Here is a 22,093-nt window from a genome sequence, read left to right on the forward strand (position 1 = left end):
TCCTCCCGGGAGTGGCTCCCCTACGCTCCATTCATAAGCCCTGCTTCCCCCCCCCTTAACCTGAGTTTGGAATTGGGCCTGGGAATAGGCAGGTGGAGACAGGATTCACGGCTAGTGTCCATCTCGTGCTCGGGGAAAGAGGATCGAGGGGGAAAGAAACCTCTACGTGGGATTCAGGATCGGCAATCGTCGAGGGAGCGGGGGGGAGCTGCAAGTGCGCGAGTGCCGTCACCGACAGCATGGTAAAGGGACGGGTGGAGCCTTCTTTTGATCCTTATTTGTCCTCCAGAACTCTTCGCCTTTTCGCCCTCTTTGGTGTTCTGTTGCCTGCTTTTGCCTGGGCGGCTCCCCCGTCCACCCCTTTTTCACATTTGACGTTTGATAGCCTGTCGAAATCCAATGAAGACAGGTCTCTATCAAACGTGGCGTGGAGCCGGCAGTTCGCTCACAGTTGCTCCATCAGCATGACATGACAGCCCACATCCATGGATATGGCTTCCAAGATTACAGATCTGGCGGGACTGACTCGTGCTGTTCTCGAAGCTGTTCCCCGACGCTGGTTGCGTCGGGGTTATGCCATGTGGAGACCTGATATAGGGGAACACCCTCGCAATAATGACGCACTACGGAGGAATAGTCATTTCCACTGATCCACACTAGCTCGAGTCTGGTCTGGGGCTATGGAGGTGGCGACGGGGAAAAAATGACGGTCCCCGAGCCAGGTCCTGTCATTTTCCGGGGGTCTGGCACCGGAATAGTTTGAAGTAAACTCAAGCACATAAACCCACAAGGGCCGAAAAGTGGATACAATTGAGAAAAAAAAGCGAAAAAAAAAAAAAAAAAAAAATAGAATAGAATAAAATAAAATAAAAAGATAAGAATGAAGCCTCAAGGGAGGTTTCTGACAACCAATGACTCATGGGTACATGCTCTCGTCCCAGGAAGGACCATTAGAGTATGAGCAAGCACAGCTGGAGAGGAACATGTTCGTGGTACGGAGGATAACGGCCTCGGCTTTCTTGTGACCGGACTTCAAGAATACGGTATGAGAGCGTCCCTCATTTCCCACCATGTTGATGTTATGATTTCCTGGACTCCGAGCCATGTTGTGCATGCATTCACCGACCATAAAAGGCAATTTCTTGCCAGCCGTTGCGAAGAAAAGATTCATTGGACACTATTGGCAGCAATAAGGTTGGCTTCACCAATCCTCGGGGAGACCCGTCTAGCCCAGAACGGACTGGCAGCTGCCAATAGTCCTTCCTCTAGGCAAAGGGGGACAGTGGACCCGTAGAATTTTCTCAATATACCTGTCCCATGTGCGTGTTGTTTCTTTTTCAGTCCCTCTTATGAATGACGTGCACTAGCTGGAGTAGATAGGTTGGAGAAGAGGGTTGTGGTTGGCGATTATCCTTTCTACTTCTACTCCCCAGTGAAACTTTTGGGTTCCTAAGCAAGACGCGACGTTGGAAGAGGGGAAAAGGGGGCGCAAGATCAGCCATTCGAAAAAGCAAACGAATAATCGAGGACCGAGGGAACCGGACCCCCGTCATTCGAAGGAATTTTCCGCGTCATTTCAATTTAGAAACATCTTCGAGCAAATTCCCTCTCAGATACGTCATTGGGTTAATAATTGACAGGGGTGCCCGACGCTGACATCAATACACGCCAGACGGTTCTCTGATCTGCAGAAGCATGGACGGTCCTGGACCGAGATGCGCCGAGGACACAAACAACATAACTTCGTACTTATCCACTTGCCCGAGGCCATTGTCCTTGTGCGAACCAAGCTCAGGTAAATCGCCAACCCGCGAAAACGGGCTTGGCTGTAGGTGATCTATCACCGGGAAGGGGGATTTGTGGGACCCTGGGAGTCTGGAATTTGTACTCCGGAACTCCGTACAAGCCTCACCTCCCGGGGAAGAGGGAACGCAGTGGAGATGGGTGGGGTGCGGCCAACCTCCTTCGGCGCACGAATAACAACCGCGTGACTCAACGCTTGAAGATCCAGCTTCCTTTTCCTCCGCAAAGTGGAGCCTCTGCCCCTGATCCTTCCACTGAGATAATGGGGGGATCACGATAAGTGGGCTGAGCTGAGATACGCACGCTCACCTACTTTCTCACTTGCAGTAGCTGCTGCGCTAAGCCCCGTAGCTTGGGAAATGAGGGTACTGAGCCGATCCTCACGAGGTCTTTGCTACTAAGCCGCGACGGGGTAAGATCGCCGCGACAGCTTCCTGCCGCAAGAACTAACGTTGTGATTGGGGCCGAGGATCTTGACAGCTTATGCTCGACGGCTCCGCACACGAACCTAGTGCCTAAAAGAACTACTCCCGACCCTTCAGAGATCGGGAATAAAGTCGGTGATTATAAAGGTCGAGCACTCTAGCCCTGGAAGTCTCTCCTGTTTGACCCCTTGAGCTAAAAGCAGGAAAAGGTACGAGTACGAGTATGCCCAGGTGGATTGGAGCCGGCGCAGTTGCTATCACTTGCTATTTGTGATCAGGGCTCGATGTTTCACTTCCTTTTTCCTTTCCCGCTCGGAGGCTTGCATCAGTTTGCCGCCTTCAAGGCAGCGAATCACCACTCCCAGCGCGGAAAAAGCTTTGAGCGGTCTGATACATCCAACGCTCCTCGGGAGCCGGAATTGGTAGCATTGCAAATTGAAGAAGCCTGGATGGAACTTTTTTCATTCGAAGCCAAGAGGCTAGACAATAAGGTAGATATCCCACCAATGCGTATTCCCGGCATGTCGGGACCGAACACCCCATGCGTGTCATGGGCCCCGTGGGTCCAGGGGCTGGCAGGGATTGCGGGTATGGGTAGTGCAGTCCCAAGTTACTGGTACGCGGATGTACAACGGGCGGAAGTTCTTGAACTCGATTTATAGGATCGGATATGTCGGCCTTGACGTTCTTTGGTTTGTTTCTGTTGAGTCCAAGGCACCCTGAACAGGCCCCAAGAACAGAAGAAGTGCTCGTTAGTCGGATGACAGATGACGGATGATAATATGACCGCACCCGATCCCAGACCGGTTGGCAATTAGCCTTGCAGTAATCTTCACTCCACCTGGGTCCTTCCGTGTTCCTATCTGAGATGCGTCTATTTGCTTTTTCGAGCCCACCCCACCCAGACGGTCGGGACTCGCCACGTCTACTTTACGTAGCCTGCCACACCGACGTCTAGGCTCATCACCCAATCCTCCGTGCCTGCATTCCGCCCTGCACGGCAGACCCGCTTCACATGGCGCTGATTGCCTGCCTTGCCCAGGCAATGGCACCAACTCATGCATAAGACAATAGGAAGCATGGGTAAATTTAGAATCGTGGAAACTTGGAACAATCTTGGAATTTGTAAGCAAGGCGGGTCATGGTCTCGATTTTCCAGGGAGATAATTGATATGTGCTATTTCGACACTGACCGCCGGGTGGTTACACATTAATTGCCTGCAGACAAGATGGACGGGCCCTTCGGCCTAAGCAGCCCATACCGCCTCTATCCAGATTATCTATCAACCGGAGCGCCCCTCCTTACCGCGTGCAGTGTCAAGTTTCGAGGCCATGAGATTGACAGCGGTCCGTCATTCTTCCCCCTCCCGCCCGTGTTTCGTGATCGACGTCTCCACCATGATGTGTCCACGACCAGCCTTCGCGGATTTGGACAGCGCTGCAAAGGCTAAAAAGGCTTTAAGAGCTTTACTCATGAGATGGCGTGCGAGATGCGCAGTCGATCATTTTAGCCACATGTGAAGTATAATATCTGCACATCCATGCCCGCAGAAAACTTTATTAATAGCCGTAGCCGCCACCGCTGGAGCAGTCGACCTTCCCCTAATGATCGACTGTACAGTAGGCTTGGGTCCCCTATAAATTATTCACGTCGTTGACAGACTAAGGTCAGGACATGTCGATCCCGCTAATCTCTACAGCAACTTATGCACAAAAAAAACCCCAAGTGTCGATCTCGCGATTTCTTCGCCAATAATACGGGCCCCGTTAGCTGCGCTAGAGATGCATAGGACCCAAAAGCGAGGTACTTTTGTCGCCCAACAACGTGAACCTGAAAAAAGCCAAGGCCCAAGTCCACACCTAGTGGAAAACTACTGCTGAAGCCGAAACTCATTCTTCGCCTGCCCCCGAACACCCACGTTCACACGAAAGACACAGCCCCCATACCGCACTGACTGCGGCAGCACGGCGTCGTCCCTATCATCCTTGGCCGAGGTGATCCAGAGCTCCTCGCCCACGAAGGTGGGACAGGTTGGGTTTCGCGTAGGCAGATCGATCTGGCCGATGAGGGCCCCAGTGGCGGAGATCCGGATAACCCTCCCGCCGCCATAGATAGCGCTCCAGATGCAGCCTTCAACGTCGATGGCAAATCCATCCGGCTCCAGCGGCTCGCCCAGATCAAAGAACACGCGCCGAGTCCCGAGACTGCCCGTCACGGGCTCGTAGTCGAATGCGAAGATCTTGCCTGTCGGCGAGTCTGTAACGTACATCGTGTCATCCGCGGCGTTCCAGCCGATTCCATTGGGGATGGTCACCGGCGCTAGCATCCGGTGTAGACTGAGATCAGAGTCTCAGGCGGAAGAGCACGCCTTCGGCTTCCGGGGACTTGATCTTGGGGTCGTTCATGGCGCCGGCCCAGAAGCGGCCGGCGCTGTCGACAGCGCCGTCATTGAAACGCATTCTGGTGGTCGGTGGGGGCAACGTTAGTCGGTGTGCAATGATTCGTTGGTGTTCAGGGCGTTTCTCCCCCCTCCTTCATCTCCTTTTATTTTTCTCTATCTCTTTGTGTCTTTTTTTTTTCTTCTTTTGCTCCCGTTTTGGCTTTTTGGCTTTTTTTTTTTCACTTTCGTTTTCCACATTTTCCCTGAGAAGACGGAATTCTTCCCCGAATCAAACCATCCCTCATGGGGATCTAGGGGAGGATTAGCGGGTCACCACTTACAAGTCCACTTTTCCGGGCCCGTCTTCTTCGCCCCAAGCTTCGCGGATATAGGATAGGTTTCCGGTGATACGGTCCAGCCGGGCGAATCCTTTTTTGGCAGCAACTACTAGTTGATCTGCATTGGATTCACTTGCATTGCCGATATTGGCGGTGACACTTGAAGCCGACAATAGTGTAGTCGAGGTTAGCGGTGACTTCTTTCTTTTTTCGGGTGCTCAGGTAAACAGCGCAGAAAAGAACCCTTGGGACATTTGGGATAAAGAGGCAAACCCCACAGAGAGCATTTCTAAACCAGGACGTTGTACTAACCCAATAGCCGTGCCGGTGTCAACCACGGATAGAGACTCGGGGCCCCGGGTCAAATCCACACGATACAGCTTATGCTCCCAGATATCCACAAAGCGGAACTCGTTGTTGGCCACGTCGTGATAGGGACCCTCGAGTAGAGTGCCCCCGGACGTCGATATAGGGCTAGCCATTGGCAAATGAAAAATTAGCATATGGGAAAGAAATCCATCGGGATCTGTGATTGGCTCGAATATTGGGAATTTGCCTTTGGCTTGTTGGCATTTTTTGACTTTTGGAACCCCTGGAGGATTTCATTTTCCGGCGATGCTCTTTGCTGGATTGGGACCAAACAATTCATCATTTCTTGACCGACTGAAAGAACAGACCAATCAGAAAAACCAAGCTCCCCTCCCAGGAACCTGATCCCTGTCGTTGCGGAAAGAGAACCCACGGACGAATAGGAAAACCTGATGCTCACCTCGCTAACCGTCCACCTTTGGATTTGAGACATGTCGATCCAGATGAAAGTCGAAACGAGGGTGGACACCGCTATTTGGGACAGAAGGGCAGGAGGAAAAATCGAGGACCACAGATTTCACGGGAAGATCAAGTGGGGGGCCAAGCAGTGCAAGTCAGCTACCCTGATGGGCCTTGTGGGATCAGGGAAATCCTCTCGTGGCAGCGCCGATCGCGGGAACCGTCCGAACTTCCCTTGACCTTTTTTTTTTCCCTGGCCCCGCCCCCACAATCAGGAAAAAAAGGCCGGGTGGAGATCTAGAATCGCCCAAACCCGTCACACAAGGACCTAAAAAGGAACGGGATACGGGCACAGCTTCGGAATGGATCCCGCGCATCTGCAGATTCCCTTGAAATTGGCCCGTTCGAGATACCCGGTACTTTTGTCGAAGGACTTGGAACTAGTCCAGGCAAGGACTCTACCTTTCCCAACCTGTACAAGTGGATTCACATGACCAGGCCTGCATGCAAGAGATTGATGCAGGTATGCGTTGGGAGCGCTAAGCCACCCACCTAATTTCGTGCCTGATTCGTCCAATTATTGGGCACGCTGCGAGTCTTAGACTTTGGCACGAGGGGGGTTTTTACCTCGACAGCGGGAAATGCCGCACTTCTTTCTCTATAGTGAACGACACTGGTTGATAACATTGTAATCTGGGCGGGCACCACCATTATCACATCGCACCAAGAAAGTATGGAGTGTGGAGATGCCCCAGGGGCGATGTCATGCCTCAGAGAAGCCAAAAAAGCAAGTACTTCCCCCCTCCAATCCAATCACACTTCTCCTTGCACACCGAGAAAACGGGAACCCCTAGGGAAATAAAGCGAAACAAGAACAAAAATACGCAAAAGGGAGCTACCGAACCCAAATCCCAAAATCAACGGCACGCAATGCCCCCCTCTCTGCCCCCCTCCGAAATCTTGTTCTTGCATCCACCCAATCACATCCCCCCCGGGCTTTCGCAAGCACATATGTAAAACAGTCCAATGCACCTCGTCACCTCTTTGACTTTATACCTCCAGTAACCCCGACACACTCGCATGCATCTTGAATCCTTGCTTAAAAAAGAAGAAAAGAAGCAGAGAGAGAAGAGGGGGAGGAAAGGGGGGGGTTGGAAATTCCCTATGTACGGAGTACGTTCCTCCACAACTACAGCCACAGTCCCAGACCAGCGTCCCTCCTCCCTCGTCTCCCAATCCCAGTAAACAAATCTACTAGTGTCCGCGGTCCCCATGGGCCCATGTGCACCTGGACGCAACCCCCCCCAGTCACCCTTTCCCAGCCACAAAGCCGCAAAGAGCAGAGGCGCCGGTGTACACATACTTAACCTAGCCTAGCCCTAGCCCGGCCCTGCACCGCCGCAGCCCTGAACCCACCGTATAAGGAAGCCCGGCTGGAACCGGACTGCATGCTTTTTGACTGGCTCTTGGCTCCGCGCGACGCATGCCATCCAATCCGGCCTGCGCCATTCGCACGCCGCGCTGGCACTAGTGCGGGAAAGGTGTATTTGCGTTCGGGGAACAGCAGCCCGCTCTCCCCCCTGGTAGGTTCAGGTTCGCTGCGCATATGCGCCCAGACACGTGGGGACGTAGTTTCCGAGATTGGGCATCAAGGAAGGGGACTGTATGCGCGTGTTTTTCTTTGTCACGGCCTAATCTGAACTTTCTTTTCTGTGAGGCGAGATCGGGTGGTGACGAGCGGTTTCGGCGCTGGGTTATCTTACTGGTGGATTTGGGGGGAAGGGGGCATTGTTTTGGTGGACTTTGGTTGCTTTTTTGGTTTTGTTTTTTTTTTTCGGGGCCTGGGTGAGGCGGAGCTGTCAGTTGTGTAGGCGACTAACGATTGTTGGCCACATGTCTGTTGATTCGAATCGGGTAGGTTGCTGGATTTCTGTTCTTGGGGGTTTGGATGGCTGTGCGATGAGCTGAGAGAGGTGTTTGGTCAGATTAACCTTTTGTTGCCTATCTGCTCCACTGGGATCTGGAGCTATCTGGTTTCTAGATAGGGTTATGGGGTAGGTAAGATCGAGGCTGGATGGGTAGCCTTATCTTTTGTACCGTTGAACATGTTATCAGGAATGAATGACTAAAGGAAGTTGCAGAGATTTGTCAGTTATCAGAGATATGCAGTGGACACAGTTATCAAGGGACGGTAGGCCCAACGGTAGACTAGGCGTGTAGTCAAATTCGGAGAATAAGTTACTCGTTGGGAGAAATGACTGACGTGCATACCATGGAGCCTCATCGCCTCAATAGGCATTGTCATATTTGCTAGTCATCATAAATATGTCATTTAGTTACGAAGATCCAATGATCCTCTAGTCATCTACAGCTTGGTGCCCATGTTCACGTGCACAGCCTTGATCTGAGAGTAGGCCTCCAGACCCGCCTCGCCCAGCTCGCGGCCAATACCACTCTGCTTGACACCGCCAAAAGGAACACGGAAGTCGCTGTCATTGCTGCTGTTAATCCAGACCATACCAGCCTCGATCTCCGAGGCCACCCGGTGCGCACGCTCGATGTCACGAGTGAAGAGAGCCGCTCCCAGCCCGTAGGTGGTATCGTTAGCCCGAGTGACTGCCTCATCCTCAGCAGTAAAGCTTGAGATAACGACGAATGGTCCGAAGACCTCCTCACGATAGATCCGCATGTGATCTTTGACATTGGTGAAGATGGTAGGCGCAATAAAGAAGCCCTTGCCGTCACCCACATTCTTGTGTGGCTCGCCACCGGCAGCCAGAGTCGCGCCCTCAGACTTTCCAGCCTCGATGTATGACAGCACCCGCTCGTATTGAGCTTTGGTGACCTGTGGACCCTGGAAGGTATCATCGGCAAAAGGATCTCCGACCTTACTGGTGGTAGCCACGACCTCCTTGAACAGCTCAACGAACTTGTCGTACACGGAGTCATGCACCAAGATCCGTGATGTGGAGGTACACACCTGGCCCTGGTTGTACATGATTCCGATATGGGCCCACTTGGCCGCTTGCTCGAGGTCTGCATCCTCAAACACTAGCAGCGGCGACTTGCCGCCCGTTTCGAGCGTGATGTTCTTCAGCGAGCCAGCTGCCATCTTCATGATCTCGCGGCCTGTCAGCGTCGACCCGGTGAAGGCAACCTTGTCAACTTCCGGGTGCTGGACGAGTGCGGCGCCCGCGACGCGGCCGTGGCCGTTGATGATGTTGATCACGCCCGGGGGGGAACCCGGCTTCTTTGATCAGTGAGGCGAGGTACAGGATGCTCAGCGGGGTCTGCTCGGCGGCCTTCATGACGATGGTGTTGCCACAGGCGAGAGCGGGACCCAGCTTCCAGGCTGCCATGGCCAAGGGGAAGTTCCAGGGGATAATCTGTCCAACCACACCGATGGGCTGGCGCAGCGTATACGCGAATTTGGCAGGGGTGGTGCTGATGGTCTGGCCAAATGACTTATCGGCCCAGCCGGCGTAGTAGCGGAGGGTGCCGGTGACCTCGCCCAAGTCATCATTCAGTGAAACAGAGTAAGGTTTGCCTGTTGGAGTGTATCAGTGTCGTGTTTTCCAGATTTGTTTTTTCTTTTTCTTTTTCTTTTTTTCTTTTTTCTGTTTTCTCCATGTCTTTTGCCAGCATGTATGAGATACGCTTACCGTTGTCCCAGGTCTCGATGGTGGCGAGAGTCTCCTTGTGCTGCTCAATGAGATCGGCCAGCTTGATCATCAACTGCCCACGGTCGGTAGCAGGGAGCTGCTTCCATGAGGGATCCCTCAGGGCCTTGCGCGCAGCCCGTACAGCGATATCGACGTCCTCCTCGCCAGCGGCGTATACGGAGGCGATCTCGGCCTCGTTTCTATAGAGAGCATCAGTGAACCTGCTTGAAGCAGCAAAGCTGCAATCCGGGCATATCGAACTTACGCCGGGTTCACTGAGGTGATCTTCTCGCCGGACTTGGATGGCACAAACTCATTGTTGATGAACAGCCCGATTGGCTGGGTATAGGAGCGGCCGTTCGGCGCAGTCAATTGCACAGAAAGGTCGGACATGATAGCAGATCTATGAAAAGAACGAGATGGCAAGCGCAGAGTGGAGAGTGATATACAGCGCAAAGGCCGAAGAGTGAAAGTGCAGCCGAACATACGCGCGCGTCGAGGAGGGGAAGGCGACGTCTTAAGAAAAAACCGCCACGAAAGCTCCCCGCCCGCGATAAGGATAACGGGAGGCCCACCCGTCGGATCGAATTACTCTTCGTGGGCAACCGCTGGAGAGCTGGGTCGATTAGGCTCAAGCGGAGCCGTTTTGGTTGGCCCAGAGCTGACGAGCCGGCCTAATCTACTCCCGAGGTTAGCCAGAGACTCCCCGCAATTTATAAGATTCTCTCCGTACGGCCCCCGTAAGGGATCGCGAGAACCAACGTCGGGATCGATAAGCGGATCGCGAACTGCTAAGAAGGAATATTCCTTGAAAGGAGATTTGTACTTTGCGTGACTACTCGATGCGGATTTACGGGAGTCTGAAAAACAACGGCAGATGCGATATATGCCAGAATCAAAAGATCTTTTTGAATATCCTATTGTTTTTGCTGTGCCTGCGGCCCGCCGAAAAACGCCGTGAAAGCTTATGTGATATTAGAAAACTGTACAAATGAGACCCCGCGCCTTGCAATCCGGCATCAATTGTAAAGGAAGATTGGTAAACATTTACTCGGAGCTGCTTTCGTCCTTGGTTGGGGCTGGAAATGGCTCTTCGCCTGCCACCTCGAGAATGTAGCGCCACTGGGCGGGGGTCACGGAGGAGACACTAAGGCGAGACTGCTTGAGGGTTTGGAGGTTCTCAAGTGGCTTCCCAGCTTCAGCATGGTCCTTGAGTTCGGTCAGGGTGACTGGCTTGTTGAACTTTCGACGAAATTCAACATGAACGACGACCCACTTGGGGTTATCCGCGTTCGACTTGGGATCGTAGTAAGGATGCTTAGGATCGAAAGCAGACTCTACAGGGGAATTAGCGAGGGTTTTAGAATAGCTCGGTTTAGGGGAATGCGAACCGTCAGCAGAGTGCTCTTTCACGATTTCCATAGCTCCCACAATGCCAGGAGACTTGCAGTTAGAGTGGTAGAAAAATGCAAGGTCTCCCTTCCTCATCTCGCGCATGAGGTTTCGCGCTATCATAACATTAGTTTCAATGAATAGCGTCAAGATACTTCGTCCACCAAATCCATACCAACTGGGTTGCGTACTCCTGTGTCATTGGTTAGTCAAGACCTTGCTTGATATAGATGAGTTTTGTTCATACCATCCCAAGGCTCGGGTTCTTTTGCAGCAGCCAAGTCATCGATCGAGAACTTGACATCGACGCCTTTCTCCATGCGTGACTCGGGCTCGGCCTTCATCAGCCAGTACGAACGGCCAGTATCCTCCTTGGGCACAGTGAAAGCGGGCACCTCTGTCTGTTCTTCCACGAGGGGATCATCGCCATTGGCAGGCAGGCTCTTGCGGGGACGACCTCGGCCATCTTTCTTCTTAGGGGGTGTGGTTTTAGATGAAGCAGGGGTGTTGCCATTGGAAGGGAGGCTTTTGCGTGGCCGGCCACGGCCATCCTTTTTTCGGAGTAGCAGCAGTTGGTTTGGGCTTGGGTGTCGCGGCGCCTATATAGCAGTATTAGCAATTTGTCTTCTGACTGGCTTCATCTACGACCATCCGCCAAGACTGAGTTCAGTAAGGAGCAACACAGAGACAGAGAAAGAGAAAGACAAGGTCTTGGAAATTGGTCGGAAAGCATCAATAGAAAGGGAAAGGCTCAAAGTCGTACCAGGCTCCTTGCGGGGACGTCCACGTCCTTTCTTCTCGCCAGATGAAGCGGCGGCTTTCTTCGCAGCTTCGGCAGCGTCAGCCTCCGAGACGACCTTGCGAGGGCGCCCACGGGCTCGCTTGGGACCATCGGACTTGGGGGTCACGTCCGCGGGGTCCTTGCGTGGCCGACCGCGCTTGCGCTTATCGCCCGTCTTGGGAGTCGCGAGCTAGAGTCAATGGTTAACATCACGCGTGCTTTGAAGTGCGTCGCGAATCCGGATGGCTTGTGCCGTTGTATCATCAGGAAACAAATGAACATGGTATCGAGTTACCTCAGAAGCTCCTTCCTCCTTGTTCGCCGAAGCGTCGCCGTCCTTCGGCGTTGGGTCACTTGTCTCTGACATCGCTGCTGCGCTGATGGACTTGCGCTTGTGCGTATGAAACTCAGGTGATGTAGGACAAATAGGGGTAAAACGAAATCGAAGTTGGAGAGAAACTTCAGATCAAATTGAAGGCGATAGCAAAGCACGGCGAATGGACTACGTGCAAGGAGTCCTTAATGGAGAAGACTGCCAATGCGTTTGGGGAAAGCTTAGTGTTTGATCTCAACTGGGACGCGACGGTGGGTCTTGTTTCACGTGATCCAGGCCTGATCGACAGGGATCTTCGGGATCTGGAGGCTAATGGGTAGAGAAATATCGTCTTTCAGTCTTTGAAGACCAATTGTGTCATCTGCTAACAGGTGAGAAGAGCGAATTGAGATTCTGGTATGTTCTCTGGTATTCCTCTGGACGCATAGCCCTTCCTGCCAGAGAATCCCTTGTCTGCACGATAATGCCAGTACAGACAGCCTGAGACTCGGACAGGGTCGACATCTGAAGTTCGGGCTGGAATAGAACGCCGGACCTGAATAGCACGCGTACCTCTTGTAAATATACCTGGACAGTCAAATTAATGTTCTGAGGAACGACTTATACGTAGTTTATCCACATGAATGACCCAAAAGTTCAAGGCTGGCCAAATTCGATGCAAGATTCTCCTAATTTATCAAATTAAGGTTATCTGGCTCTGCGTATCAGAACTTGCAGCGCTGAGGCAGGATCCAATAGTGAGGGTGCCTCCGGGTCGATTCCCCTCCTAGAGTACCCTGTGGGTCAAGAGGCGCCAACGACGGTTTCGCACCACCATGACGGTTTATTCAATTGATCTTCCGGGGTGTAGATCTCGGAAGATCATGAGAATTTTCCTTGTATATCTTCTCCGTAAGCCTCCGATCATTGACTTCTAAACTATTACTGCACCACAGTCACCCAGATCTATAACAAGTTCGAAGATCTAGAGTGTGACAGCAGGAATAGCCGACAAGCGATATCGGACAGCCGTACGAAGCGTCTCGATCTTGCCCCACCTGTGGACCCCCTGCTGCGAATGCACCATCGACTTTTCCAAAGGCGAGAATTTGGCCCTATTTCATTGGTTTAGATATACTCCAGTATTTCTATTGCGAACGCTCAACTTGTACTACTCTACACAGCCAATGCCCACTGCCTTGGGAACGAACTCTGAGTACGAGCGCCTGTCGAATTGCGCCATCTAGTCGAGCCGCTATTGGCTCCGTGGTGGAGGATTGTCGGCCGACTTATCTTTTGACATGAGCTGCTCGGCCGATAATTTCGGGTGAGAAAAGCTACCGCTTGAGTGGCCATGCGGAGCGACCATTTGATGATTTAAAAAAGCGATGACGGTCTGGGGGGAGATGCGTGTTGTAGCGGGTATACAGATATAGATGTCCTTCCCCGCGGGAGCGGAGGAGGGGATCCCACGAACTCAAAAGAAAACCCACGCTAAGGCCGCTGGCGTGCTTGGTCATGAATTGTTTCGCGCAGTTTCCGTATTCTGTAGCCAAGTCCCCTATGGCATCAGGTACACTAAACAGCCCACCTTGTTAAACAGCCAATGAGGGCGTTCTGCCCGGGGCGGTATGAAATTGCGTGCTAGGTATGGCCGGATGAGGTAAGGCGATCGTCTGGTCATAGAACGAGGACCATCGCAACCAGGAGGGGCAGCTCTGGGTATTTGAACCTTGGTGTTTCCCCTCAAGTTTTCTCTTCTCTTCACTCCATCGATAATCTTCCGTTATCCCCCATCAATTCACAATGGCTGACCGTGCTGCTCCGTAAGTCCCCTGTCTTCAGGTACATCTGTATCCCATAATGAGCTAACCAAGTATTTGTATAGCCTCCGTTTGGGCTCCATTGCCCCTGACTTCGACTCCGAGACGTCCAACGGTCCTATCAACTTCCACACCTTCCTCGGTGGAAAGTGGACCATCCTTTTCTCCCACCCCGATGACTTCACTCCCATCTGCACCACCGAGCTCGGTGCTTTCGCCAAGCTCGAGCCCGAGTTCACCCAGCGTGGTGTCCAGCTCATTGGTCTGAGTGCCAACAATGTCGACTCCCACCACCGCTGGATCAAGGATATTGATGAGGTCACTGGCTCCAATCTCAAATTCCCAATCATCTCCGACCCTGAGCGCAAGGTCGCCTACCTGTACGACATGGTTGACTACCAGGACACCACCAACGTCGACCAGAAGGGTCTGGCTCTGACCATCCGCTCCGTCTTCATTATCGACCCCGCCAAGAAGATCCGCCTCATCATGACCTACCCTGCTTCCACCGGCCGTAACACCGCCGAGGTCCTGCGCGTCATTGACGCTCTCCAGACCACCGACAAGCACGGTCTGACCACCCCCATCAACTGGCTCCCCGGTGACGACGTTGTCGTTCCTCCCACCGTTTCTACTGCCGACGCCAAGGCCAAGTTTGGTGAGATTCGCGAGGCTAAGCCCTACCTGCGATTCACTAAGGTTCCCCAGTAAAGAGTGGGAATTTATGACGTGACGCGAAAAGATTCCAAGTAAAAAGAAAAGAAGGAACCCAATTAATTAGCAGTTTTGTCAAGATATAGCTTACTTGATACCAATATGACATGACTCGATGGCCAGCTTCCCTTATTTTATACTGTAGGTCAGTTTTTCATGTCGTACGTTGTGTAAGCCTCATGCCATGGAGATTTGCGGTACAATTGCCGATCCGAGGGGTAACGTAAGATCGAATTGTCAGATGTCACCAATATGGACAAGTAGGATTCAGAGCATCAATAGGATAGTAGCAGATACAAAGTATGAACTGGCGCGACACTATATGGCTGTTCCGACCTGCCTGCACAGCACCTTATACTTCGTATGCAGTATAGAGGGGGCCCGCCCACGGTCGCCCCCAAAAAGAACTGCGGGAAAACCGCAGAGACCGCCTTGTCGAGTGACGATCACAACGTCCACCGTCTGACACGTCCTCCACTTGGAAGAACCAGTCCAAGAAACTCGTTCGCCTGATTCCTCAAACCCCAGCAGAACCCCTTCCTCGCGGGGAAATCCCTCCGGCCCCCAACCTTGGAACCCAGGACCCCCCCTATATTACGAACTCCAGCGCCCCACACAATATTTCCAGGACATAATCTCTCGCGGCTTTTGAACGGTTGCACCCTCACTTGGGAAGGGGGCTTCTTATGTACGACACGGCTCAGTCTACCTGAGAATAGCGGCAAATCCCAGATCGGCCTTGGACAACGAGAGCCCATTGTCGACGAGTCTGCCGTTGCAACGAACCCTCACAATGATGTCCCGAAGCCAGTCAAGTCTGGGAGGATACCTGGACGTCCACGAATCCTCCGCACCAGGTGTATCCCCGTCCTTCAATCAGAACCCCGCCTCCGGGCCCATAAACCTCTCTGGATTGGTATGCAATGTGCGGCGAACCACCGGCAAGGAGCCGCATCCCCTTGTGGGGGCAACCACAACCATCTTGGGCGACAAATTATACGTCTTCGGAGGCAGAGTGCTCTCGCGCACCCGTCCCAAGTTGACTTCAGATATATACGAACTTGATCTGATTCAGGAGACATTGGACCAAGGTCGAGGTCAGCGGAGACATCCCGCCGCCGCGCTACTTCCACAGCGTGTGTGCCCTCGGCGATAATAAGTTGGTAGCGTATGGTGGTATGTCGCCAGCACCGGGCACGCCCAAGGAGCCAAACACACCAGGGTCAGAACCACAAGCGGAGGTGGTGGTCATGTCGGACATCCACATATTTGACGTCCCATCGCGTACTTGGACTCGGGTTGCGGCGCATGAGTCCCCACAGGGTCGGTATGCCCATTGTGCCACGGTTATCCCATCCAGCGCTACTTTCACGTCCCCCAGTGCACCTCTATCGGCTATTCACCATAATCCAGAGTCTGCGACGCCTCACCAGGGACGCTTGGTGTGGACATCGACGGGTTTGGCGGGGCGGAGATGGTGGTTGTGGGTGGCCAGGACAGCTCAAACCATTATATTGAGCAGATCAGTGTGTTCAACCTGCGGAGTCTGAAGTGGACTAATACAAGCCCTCTGGGACGGAGCTGCGGTGCATACCGTAGCGTTGTTGCGCCGCTGGTTGGCATGGATGTGTCGGAAATAGGATGTGCTGCGCCTGACGCTGACACGCAGGAACCGATTGAGCCAGCAGAACAACCGGGATGCCCCATGCTGATTTACTCCAACTACAACTTCTTGAACGTCAAGCTGGAATTGCAGGTCCGTCTACCGGATGGGCGTCTTGTTGAACGCCCAATGCAGAGTCAGGCGTCCCCACCTGGACTCCGCTTCCCGAACGGAGGCATCATCAATGGTCATTTCGTTGTGAGCGGGACTTATCTAACCTCGTCAAAACAAGAATATGCACTTTGGGCTCTCGATCTCAAGACATTGACCTGGGGACGCATTGATGCCGGCGGGTCGGTCTTTGGTCACGGAAGCTGGAACCGAGGCATTCTCTGGCCCCGTCGAAACTCCTTCGTTATTCTTGGACACCGTAAACGGAGCCTTGTCGACGATTATAACCATCGCCGAATCAATTTCTCCCATATTTGCCTGGTCGAGCTCGAAGCCTTTGGCCTGTACAACAATCCCACTCGCACTGCCTCGACATCGGGATATAAGTCATACAGCGCCCCATCAGTACCGGCATCATTACAAGCGAAACTTTCCCAGCTTACAACAGGTGGACGGCCGATGTCCGCCACATCTGACGAACTTGGAAAGCTTGCTCTTTCCCTCCATGAGATCTCCGACATGGAACTGCAAGCCATGGGCGGAGAGCGTCTTCCTGTGAACTCTCGCATCCTTGCCCGTCGGTGGGGGCCCTATTTTATCCAGCTGCTCCGCGAGTCATCAGAAAGCGGTGTTGCAGATGGGGCCACTCTGCGTCCAGCGCAAGGATACCCTAGTCGAAACTCGACCGTCACCATCACTCCCTCCATCGGCCAGAACAGCAGTTATTCAAACGCTACAACTCTAGTGAATCCGTCTGCTCCTTCGAAGGCCCTCCTCGACAACTTGGAGGCTCCGTCTGCCCATGGTCTCGCACCAACTTCTCGTCCGCGCGTATTATACCTTCCGCACACCATTCTTACTCTCCAGGTTCTTGTCCAATACCTATATACATCCGCTCTCCCTCCGCCCGGCTCTTCCCTCTGCACTCCACAGATTCTCTGTTCCCTCCTACAACTTGCACGCCCGTACCAGATCGATGGACTGCTTGAAGCGACGGTGGAACGGCTACACCAAGTCCTCGATGGGCGCAATGCAGCGGCCGTGTTCAACGCCGCTGCGATGGCAGCAGGTGGTGGCCGCGGCACTGGATTTACATCCGGCCTAGGAGGGACTCTTGAGGCCCTCAACAGCTCCCACGCAGGAAGCAGCAGCTCCGCGATCGGTCTATCAGAAGGAAGCCAGTCGAACCAGAGCCTGCTGCTGGCCTCGGACTCCTCCGACACCGAAAATGGCGGCATGGCTCCATCAGCTGCTAGCAGCTCAAACGACCTGACAAACCCCTCTTGGGTATCCCATCGCTGCGCATCGACACGAACTTCCCTCATCAGCGAGGTCGTCAACACCGTGACGCCCGTCGCGAGAGAGAAGATTCCATCAGCAACGCCAGTACCGCCACATCCGTTTCTAGCGCCAGCTACAGTCAATCCGACTCGGAATTCATAAGTGATACTGACAGTCGTTCGGCGTCGCGCAGTCACCACCGCCATGACACAGATACCAGACCCCAGCGCGAGATCTGGACGGGCGACCTGAGCAGCGTAATTGGGCTGCAAAAGCGTGGTCTGCGTGGTCTGATGGAGGGCCGCCGGATGCGCGAGCGTTCTGCAAAGCCTCCCAGCGGTGGCAGCGGAACGACTTCTATTCCTGCGTCCTCGGGCTCAGAACCACACTTCATTATGCAGGGAGTTACTGGGTAGAATATTGTGATATGTCTGTTATACGTTATGCTTTATATGCTTGTTTCTTTGGATTGTGGATTTGATCAGGATACCATGCCCTCTTTTTTTTGCTCTTGTTTCTTGCGCTTTCTACCCGTCAGCTGGCTGTGCGGTAGAGGGGTCTTCCTACCACTCCAATCTTGCAAATATCTCGCGATATAAAACTTGATACAACTTTCATAGACTACAGTCCTGCTGTTTGCCAATTTCATGCCGTCTCAGGCTCTTGAGCTAGACCCTTGGTTCAGCGTCACAAGAGATCCGATTTACATTCCAGTACTAGTATGAGTAGCTTACTGACTTGTCAAACAAATCAGATATCAAACCGAAGATTTTGCAATCAGGGATTTAGAAGTAGTACTAGTACATGCAACGAGATAACTCCTGGCGCTTAATTTACAGTCTCCGCCCCCTTCAACCTCAACCCATCGAAGACCCGAACCAACACTATGGTGAAGTCGAGTCCTGCTCTCCTGACGGCCTCTGCACCAACTTCTTCGGACTTTTGTTCCCATAAACTGCCCAACATTAGCGCAAATTCAACCCGCATACCCCTGCCTCAAACTCTCCAAAAAGGGGCATCTCTACCGAATCACTCAAGTCGTAAAAAGAACGAAGATGACTTACCGCGATCAAACAACATATAAGTTGTAACCAAAAGCACAGGCGTCGCAACAATCACCGAGAGCCAGCTACAAGCTCCATCAGCATGAGTCAGGACGACAGCAAGTCTCCGAGCCAAGAGTACGAGCAATGTGAGAGAAAAAGCAGAAAAAAGCACACAATACCACAGTAATACTCAGTTCGCGGAGGGTACGTACCGCCGGGCAGCGCGCTTATACTCCGGTGTCGACCGGATGTTAGGGTGGCCCTTCAGGTTGGAGGGAGAGGGCCGGGGAGGCCGGGGCGGCCGAGTCGGTTGGCCTGTCTGAAATTTCTCTGAAGGATATTGCGGCATCGTTGGCGAGTGGATTGGACGGTTGATACTGGAGAGCTGGAGGGGGGGTTGGGTTGGATTAGTCTTTGCGTAGCGGGCGTTCGGGTGCCTGAGGCACTCATACAAGAAAGATCCAGCGCGAAAAGGTTCATTGAATGTCCACAAGGTCAGCATCATATGCTCTTCGAAGCAATCACGCGAGGATTCCTCATTGGGGCCTTGAGTGTTGCGAATGGGAAAGGATGCAATGGGATTGCGCTATGTTCGGTGGCTCTCGTCAAGCCATGAAGGTTCTAAGGTTCCTAGGTAGTAGACAGTCAGACGACACGCTCGGATAAGACACTATATCTGCTTTTTATCCCCCTTCCCATCCATGATAACCTCGGAACGCAGAATCCAGGCGGTTCAAAACGCTTCGTAAAACTTGGCTTCAAGGTCATTCGTCCAGATTCCATGCTTGCCCTCTTTGCAGACGAAAACTAGTTCCTGCAAACACGGACATGAAGATGGGTCATACCACTACGTTTATATAGAACGTCAGATGTTGCCAACCATGTTAATAGGATTCTTTTGGTGTCTTGAACGCCACGCTATGCTTTTTTATGCGCCATGTACAGCAACACAATGGCGACTTCAAAAAGGACAAAAAGAAGATAACAATGCCTCGTAGGCAGCCGAAATGTGTATATATACATGAAGGCCACCTGCTGGTAACCTCATTAGAATTGACCCCCCAATCCACTCTTCCCAGACCACCACCATCATCCTCCTCTTCCTCATCGCCCAACCGCATCACCATCCCCCTTCTTCCTTCACCCGCGGCGGGCCCTCTTTCCCTTTCCTCCAGCCGACCTGGACCCCCGACGGGCAGGTGTCGCAGACTCTCCCTCATCAGAGATGAGAGTAGCAGCTCTCTTCCTGCCCTTCCCCGCTGAGACCGGGGCCTCTTGGTTCTGAACCGAGGAGGCCTCAGTTTCAACCGGGGCGCTTTCGGCGGCAGCCGGCTTCACCACGAGTCGGATGCGCCTCGTCACAGTCGGCGCCACGCGGTGCGATCGACCGCTGGCCAGGCGGCGACGCTTTGTCGTGGGCCCGGACTCCTGCACATCCACCTCGGGCTCTGCCTTTGACTCCGCCTTAGCGTCGGAGGAGGAGGCGGGATGGGCAGCCGCCTCCTTCATCATCGTCTCCGCATCAAAGGGGATATTGCGATCCCCAAAGAGAGGAGGGAATCCAAGTCGCAGGTCGGCCTGGACCTGCTGCTGGCTCCGTACTCGGAGAGGCGGCTGTGGCAGGGCCGCATCCAAGTAGGTGTGTGGTGGGCGGTACACGGTGTACCCACCCGAGATAACCAGCAGCTTCTCCCCGTACTCGTTGACATGGCCCGTCTCGACGAAATCGGGAGCGGCGATGCGAGGCTCCGATTTCTTTGCCAGGCCTCGGAGGGCCGGGTTTTCCATAGCCGGCATTTCGACTATGGCCGGTTCCTCCGCAGCGGTGGACTTCTCCGCTTGGGCCGCCTCAAGGGCCGTCTGCACCTTTTGGGCGGCCTTCCTGCCCGATTGGCGCCGGGCGGGCTGCTTCTTGGCGATCTGCTTCTTGGCAGATTGCCTCCTGATGACTGACTTCTTGCCAGCCGCGGGCTTCGAAGCAGGCAAGGGCTCTTCAACAGGCGAAGGCTCCTTTGCAAGCGACGGCTCAGTAGCGGGCATAGGCTGCTTGAGGGGCACAGGCTTCTCAGCGAGTACGGGTTGTTCAACGGGCACGGGGTTGTCAGCGATCTTCTCCGCAGGCGCCAGACTTTTGGCGGGAGAAAGCGTTTCAACAGTGGAGGGCTTCTCAATTTCTGAGGGCTTTTCTACCCCCATCGCCTCATCGGAATCACTGTCGTACAAGTTTGGCTGGTTGAGATCAGCCGGCTCGAGTGAGGGTCGGGTGGTAGGCTTTTCGCTCGGATGAGTCCTCTGCCACCAGCAGAATCGAGCATCTTGAATCACCCACTCAGGGTCATAGTCAGGAGTGAAACTAGGGTCAGTGGCAGATTCGACCAGGGCAAGCAGCTTGTTAGAGGCTGCAGTCAGCTGACGTTTTGCCAGCAATGCCTTCTTCTTCTCTGCTTTTGTTGTGGGCTTCTTTTTCACAATTCGAACAGGCGTAGGCTTAACAGGCTTGACAGGCTTAGACACAGTCTCTGGCAATGGTTCAGGTTCTGGCAGTGGTTCAGGCTCGGATGGTGCGGACGTGGCTAGCTCCTCTGTGACGTGAGGAGAGGATGAAGGAGGATGAGTAGAAGTAGCCCTCTTCCTGCGACGGGACTTCTCAGCCGACTCCATCGCTTCCATGGCGCGCTGGGTCGGTTTGCGGGTGCGAGCGGATGAACGCATGGTGTTCGAAGACGCTGTAGGAGAAGGTGGAGCAGTTGATTCGTCAAGGTCACTCGCGTACTGGTCGAGTGTTGGACTCAGACTAGCAGTACTCTCAAGCGACTCGTGGTCGGAGAATGTGTACTGCGGGGTTTTGGGTGTTTGTAATGAGGATTGTCGCCGTGTTGTTCGGCGACTGCTCGAAGTCGTTGGTTGTTTTTCCACTGCAGGTGTGTACACGTTCGATAAACCGGATGGACGAGGTTTGAAAGATCTCCGACGCGACTGTGGCTCGTCTGGCAGGCTAACAGTTTTCCAGTTGATCGTGGACTGTCGTAGACTCGGGGATCGAGTGGTATTAGGAGTTTGAGGAGCGCTGGGGAACGTGGGATCGGAAGGTGTGGAAGGAAGGCTGTGAGGTTGAGCAGAAGAAGATCTGTTTTTTGTGGTGCTCGTGGGAACTCGAGGTGAACGGCGCGAGGGTGTGAGCGTGGTAGGTTTGGAATTTTTGGATGGGGTGTAGTCTTGATGTATGGTTGCAGGCATCGACCTGCGACGGTCTTTGAGGGGCGCCATATTCACTACCGCGTTCACAAAACGTTAGCCCCGCCACGACAGGTGACGATAATTGATTAGCCAGCAACAATACACATGTCTTGGCCAATAGCAGGAGTGATATTGGTTAGTTAATGTAGTGCTTTCGTCAGAAGTTGACATAGGCGACTAATTAACTATCACAATCCCCGCTGGCCAGGGCAAGGAAGTTGGGGCTTAGGGCAGAGGGCTAGAAACAAGACTCACAGGTAGAAGCTGACCCCAGGTAGCCCTCCAAGATTACCCTCACACAATAGATGCTTGGTTGCCCCCTTGGATCAGACTTCCGAAGCTGACCCAGGGCGTC

At 53.4% G+C, this 22,093-nt stretch overlaps 9 protein-coding genes across 9 annotated transcripts; 3 read left to right on the forward strand and 6 right to left on the reverse strand.

Moving 5' to 3' along the window:
- Nucleotides 1-916: 916 nt before the first annotated feature.
- On the reverse strand, nucleotides 917-1,105 carry N7468_006508 (uncharacterized protein; the record flags this gene model as incomplete). Its single annotated transcript, XM_058475804.1, has 1 exon — nucleotides 917-1,105. The coding sequence occupies one exon, from the start codon at nucleotides 1,103-1,105 to the stop codon at nucleotides 917-919; it is 189 nt and encodes a 62-aa protein (XP_058328694.1).
- A 2,352-nt stretch (nucleotides 1,106-3,457) lies between these two features.
- N7468_006509 (uncharacterized protein) lies at nucleotides 3,458-3,679 on the forward strand (the record flags this gene model as incomplete). The annotated part of the gene is made up of 1 exon (XM_058475805.1): nucleotides 3,458-3,679. One exon carries the CDS (start codon nucleotides 3,458-3,460, stop codon nucleotides 3,677-3,679), a length of 222 nt encoding a protein of 73 aa, XP_058328695.1.
- Nucleotides 3,680-4,099: 420 nt separating this feature from the next.
- N7468_006510 (uncharacterized protein) lies at nucleotides 4,100-5,749 on the reverse strand (the record flags this gene model as incomplete). Its single annotated transcript, XM_058475806.1, has 4 exons — nucleotides 4,100-4,565; nucleotides 4,951-5,106; nucleotides 5,260-5,421; nucleotides 5,706-5,749. The coding sequence occupies 4 exons, from the start codon at nucleotides 5,747-5,749 to the stop codon at nucleotides 4,100-4,102; spliced, it is 828 nt and encodes a 275-aa protein (XP_058328696.1).
- Nucleotides 5,750-8,080: 2,331 nt separating this feature from the next.
- On the reverse strand, nucleotides 8,081-9,863 carry N7468_006511 (aldehyde dehydrogenase family protein; the record flags this gene model as incomplete). The annotated part of the gene is made up of 4 exons (XM_058475807.1): nucleotides 8,081-8,880; nucleotides 8,945-9,262; nucleotides 9,378-9,577; nucleotides 9,643-9,863. The coding sequence occupies 4 exons, from the start codon at nucleotides 9,861-9,863 to the stop codon at nucleotides 8,081-8,083; spliced, it is 1,539 nt and encodes a 512-aa protein (XP_058328697.1).
- A 561-nt stretch (nucleotides 9,864-10,424) lies between these two features.
- On the reverse strand, nucleotides 10,425-11,917 carry N7468_006512 (EVE domain-containing protein; the record flags this gene model as incomplete). The annotated part of the gene is made up of 6 exons (XM_058475808.1): nucleotides 10,425-10,714; nucleotides 10,769-10,885; nucleotides 10,945-10,962; nucleotides 11,017-11,368; nucleotides 11,459-11,740; nucleotides 11,846-11,917. The coding sequence occupies 6 exons, from the start codon at nucleotides 11,915-11,917 to the stop codon at nucleotides 10,425-10,427; spliced, it is 1,131 nt and encodes a 376-aa protein (XP_058328698.1).
- A 1,752-nt stretch (nucleotides 11,918-13,669) lies between these two features.
- N7468_006513 (peroxiredoxin) lies at nucleotides 13,670-14,397 on the forward strand (the record flags this gene model as incomplete). The annotated part of the gene is made up of 2 exons (XM_058475809.1): nucleotides 13,670-13,689; nucleotides 13,752-14,397. 2 exons carry the CDS (start codon nucleotides 13,670-13,672, stop codon nucleotides 14,395-14,397), a joined length of 666 nt encoding a protein of 221 aa, XP_058328699.1.
- A 796-nt stretch (nucleotides 14,398-15,193) lies between these two features.
- On the forward strand, nucleotides 15,194-17,871 carry N7468_006514 (putative regulatory protein Ral2; the record flags this gene model as incomplete). The annotated part of the gene is given in 4 exon segments (XM_058475810.1): nucleotides 15,194-15,497; nucleotides 15,508-15,772; nucleotides 15,814-17,461; nucleotides 17,503-17,871. 4 exon segments carry the CDS (start codon nucleotides 15,194-15,196, stop codon nucleotides 17,869-17,871), a joined length of 2,586 nt encoding a protein of 861 aa, XP_058328700.1.
- Nucleotides 17,872-18,339: 468 nt separating this feature from the next.
- On the reverse strand, nucleotides 18,340-18,850 carry N7468_006515 (uncharacterized protein; the record flags this gene model as incomplete). The annotated part of the gene is made up of 3 exons (XM_058475811.1): nucleotides 18,340-18,410; nucleotides 18,520-18,584; nucleotides 18,714-18,850. 3 exons carry the CDS (start codon nucleotides 18,848-18,850, stop codon nucleotides 18,340-18,342), a joined length of 273 nt encoding a protein of 90 aa, XP_058328701.1.
- A 791-nt stretch (nucleotides 18,851-19,641) lies between these two features.
- N7468_006516 (putative GPI-anchored cell surface glycoprotein) lies at nucleotides 19,642-21,768 on the reverse strand (the record flags this gene model as incomplete). Its single annotated transcript, XM_058475812.1, has 1 exon — nucleotides 19,642-21,768. One exon carries the CDS (start codon nucleotides 21,766-21,768, stop codon nucleotides 19,642-19,644), a length of 2,127 nt encoding a protein of 708 aa, XP_058328702.1.
- Between the last annotated feature and the right edge of the window lie 325 nt (nucleotides 21,769-22,093).

The sequence above is a fragment of the Penicillium chermesinum genome, assembly GCF_028974085.1.
Source record: "Penicillium chermesinum strain IBT 19713 chromosome Unknown utg000005l:1.0-4115287.0:1.0-4118363.0, whole genome shotgun sequence".
Lineage (NCBI taxonomy): Eukaryota > Fungi > Ascomycota > Eurotiomycetes > Eurotiales > Aspergillaceae > Penicillium > Penicillium chermesinum.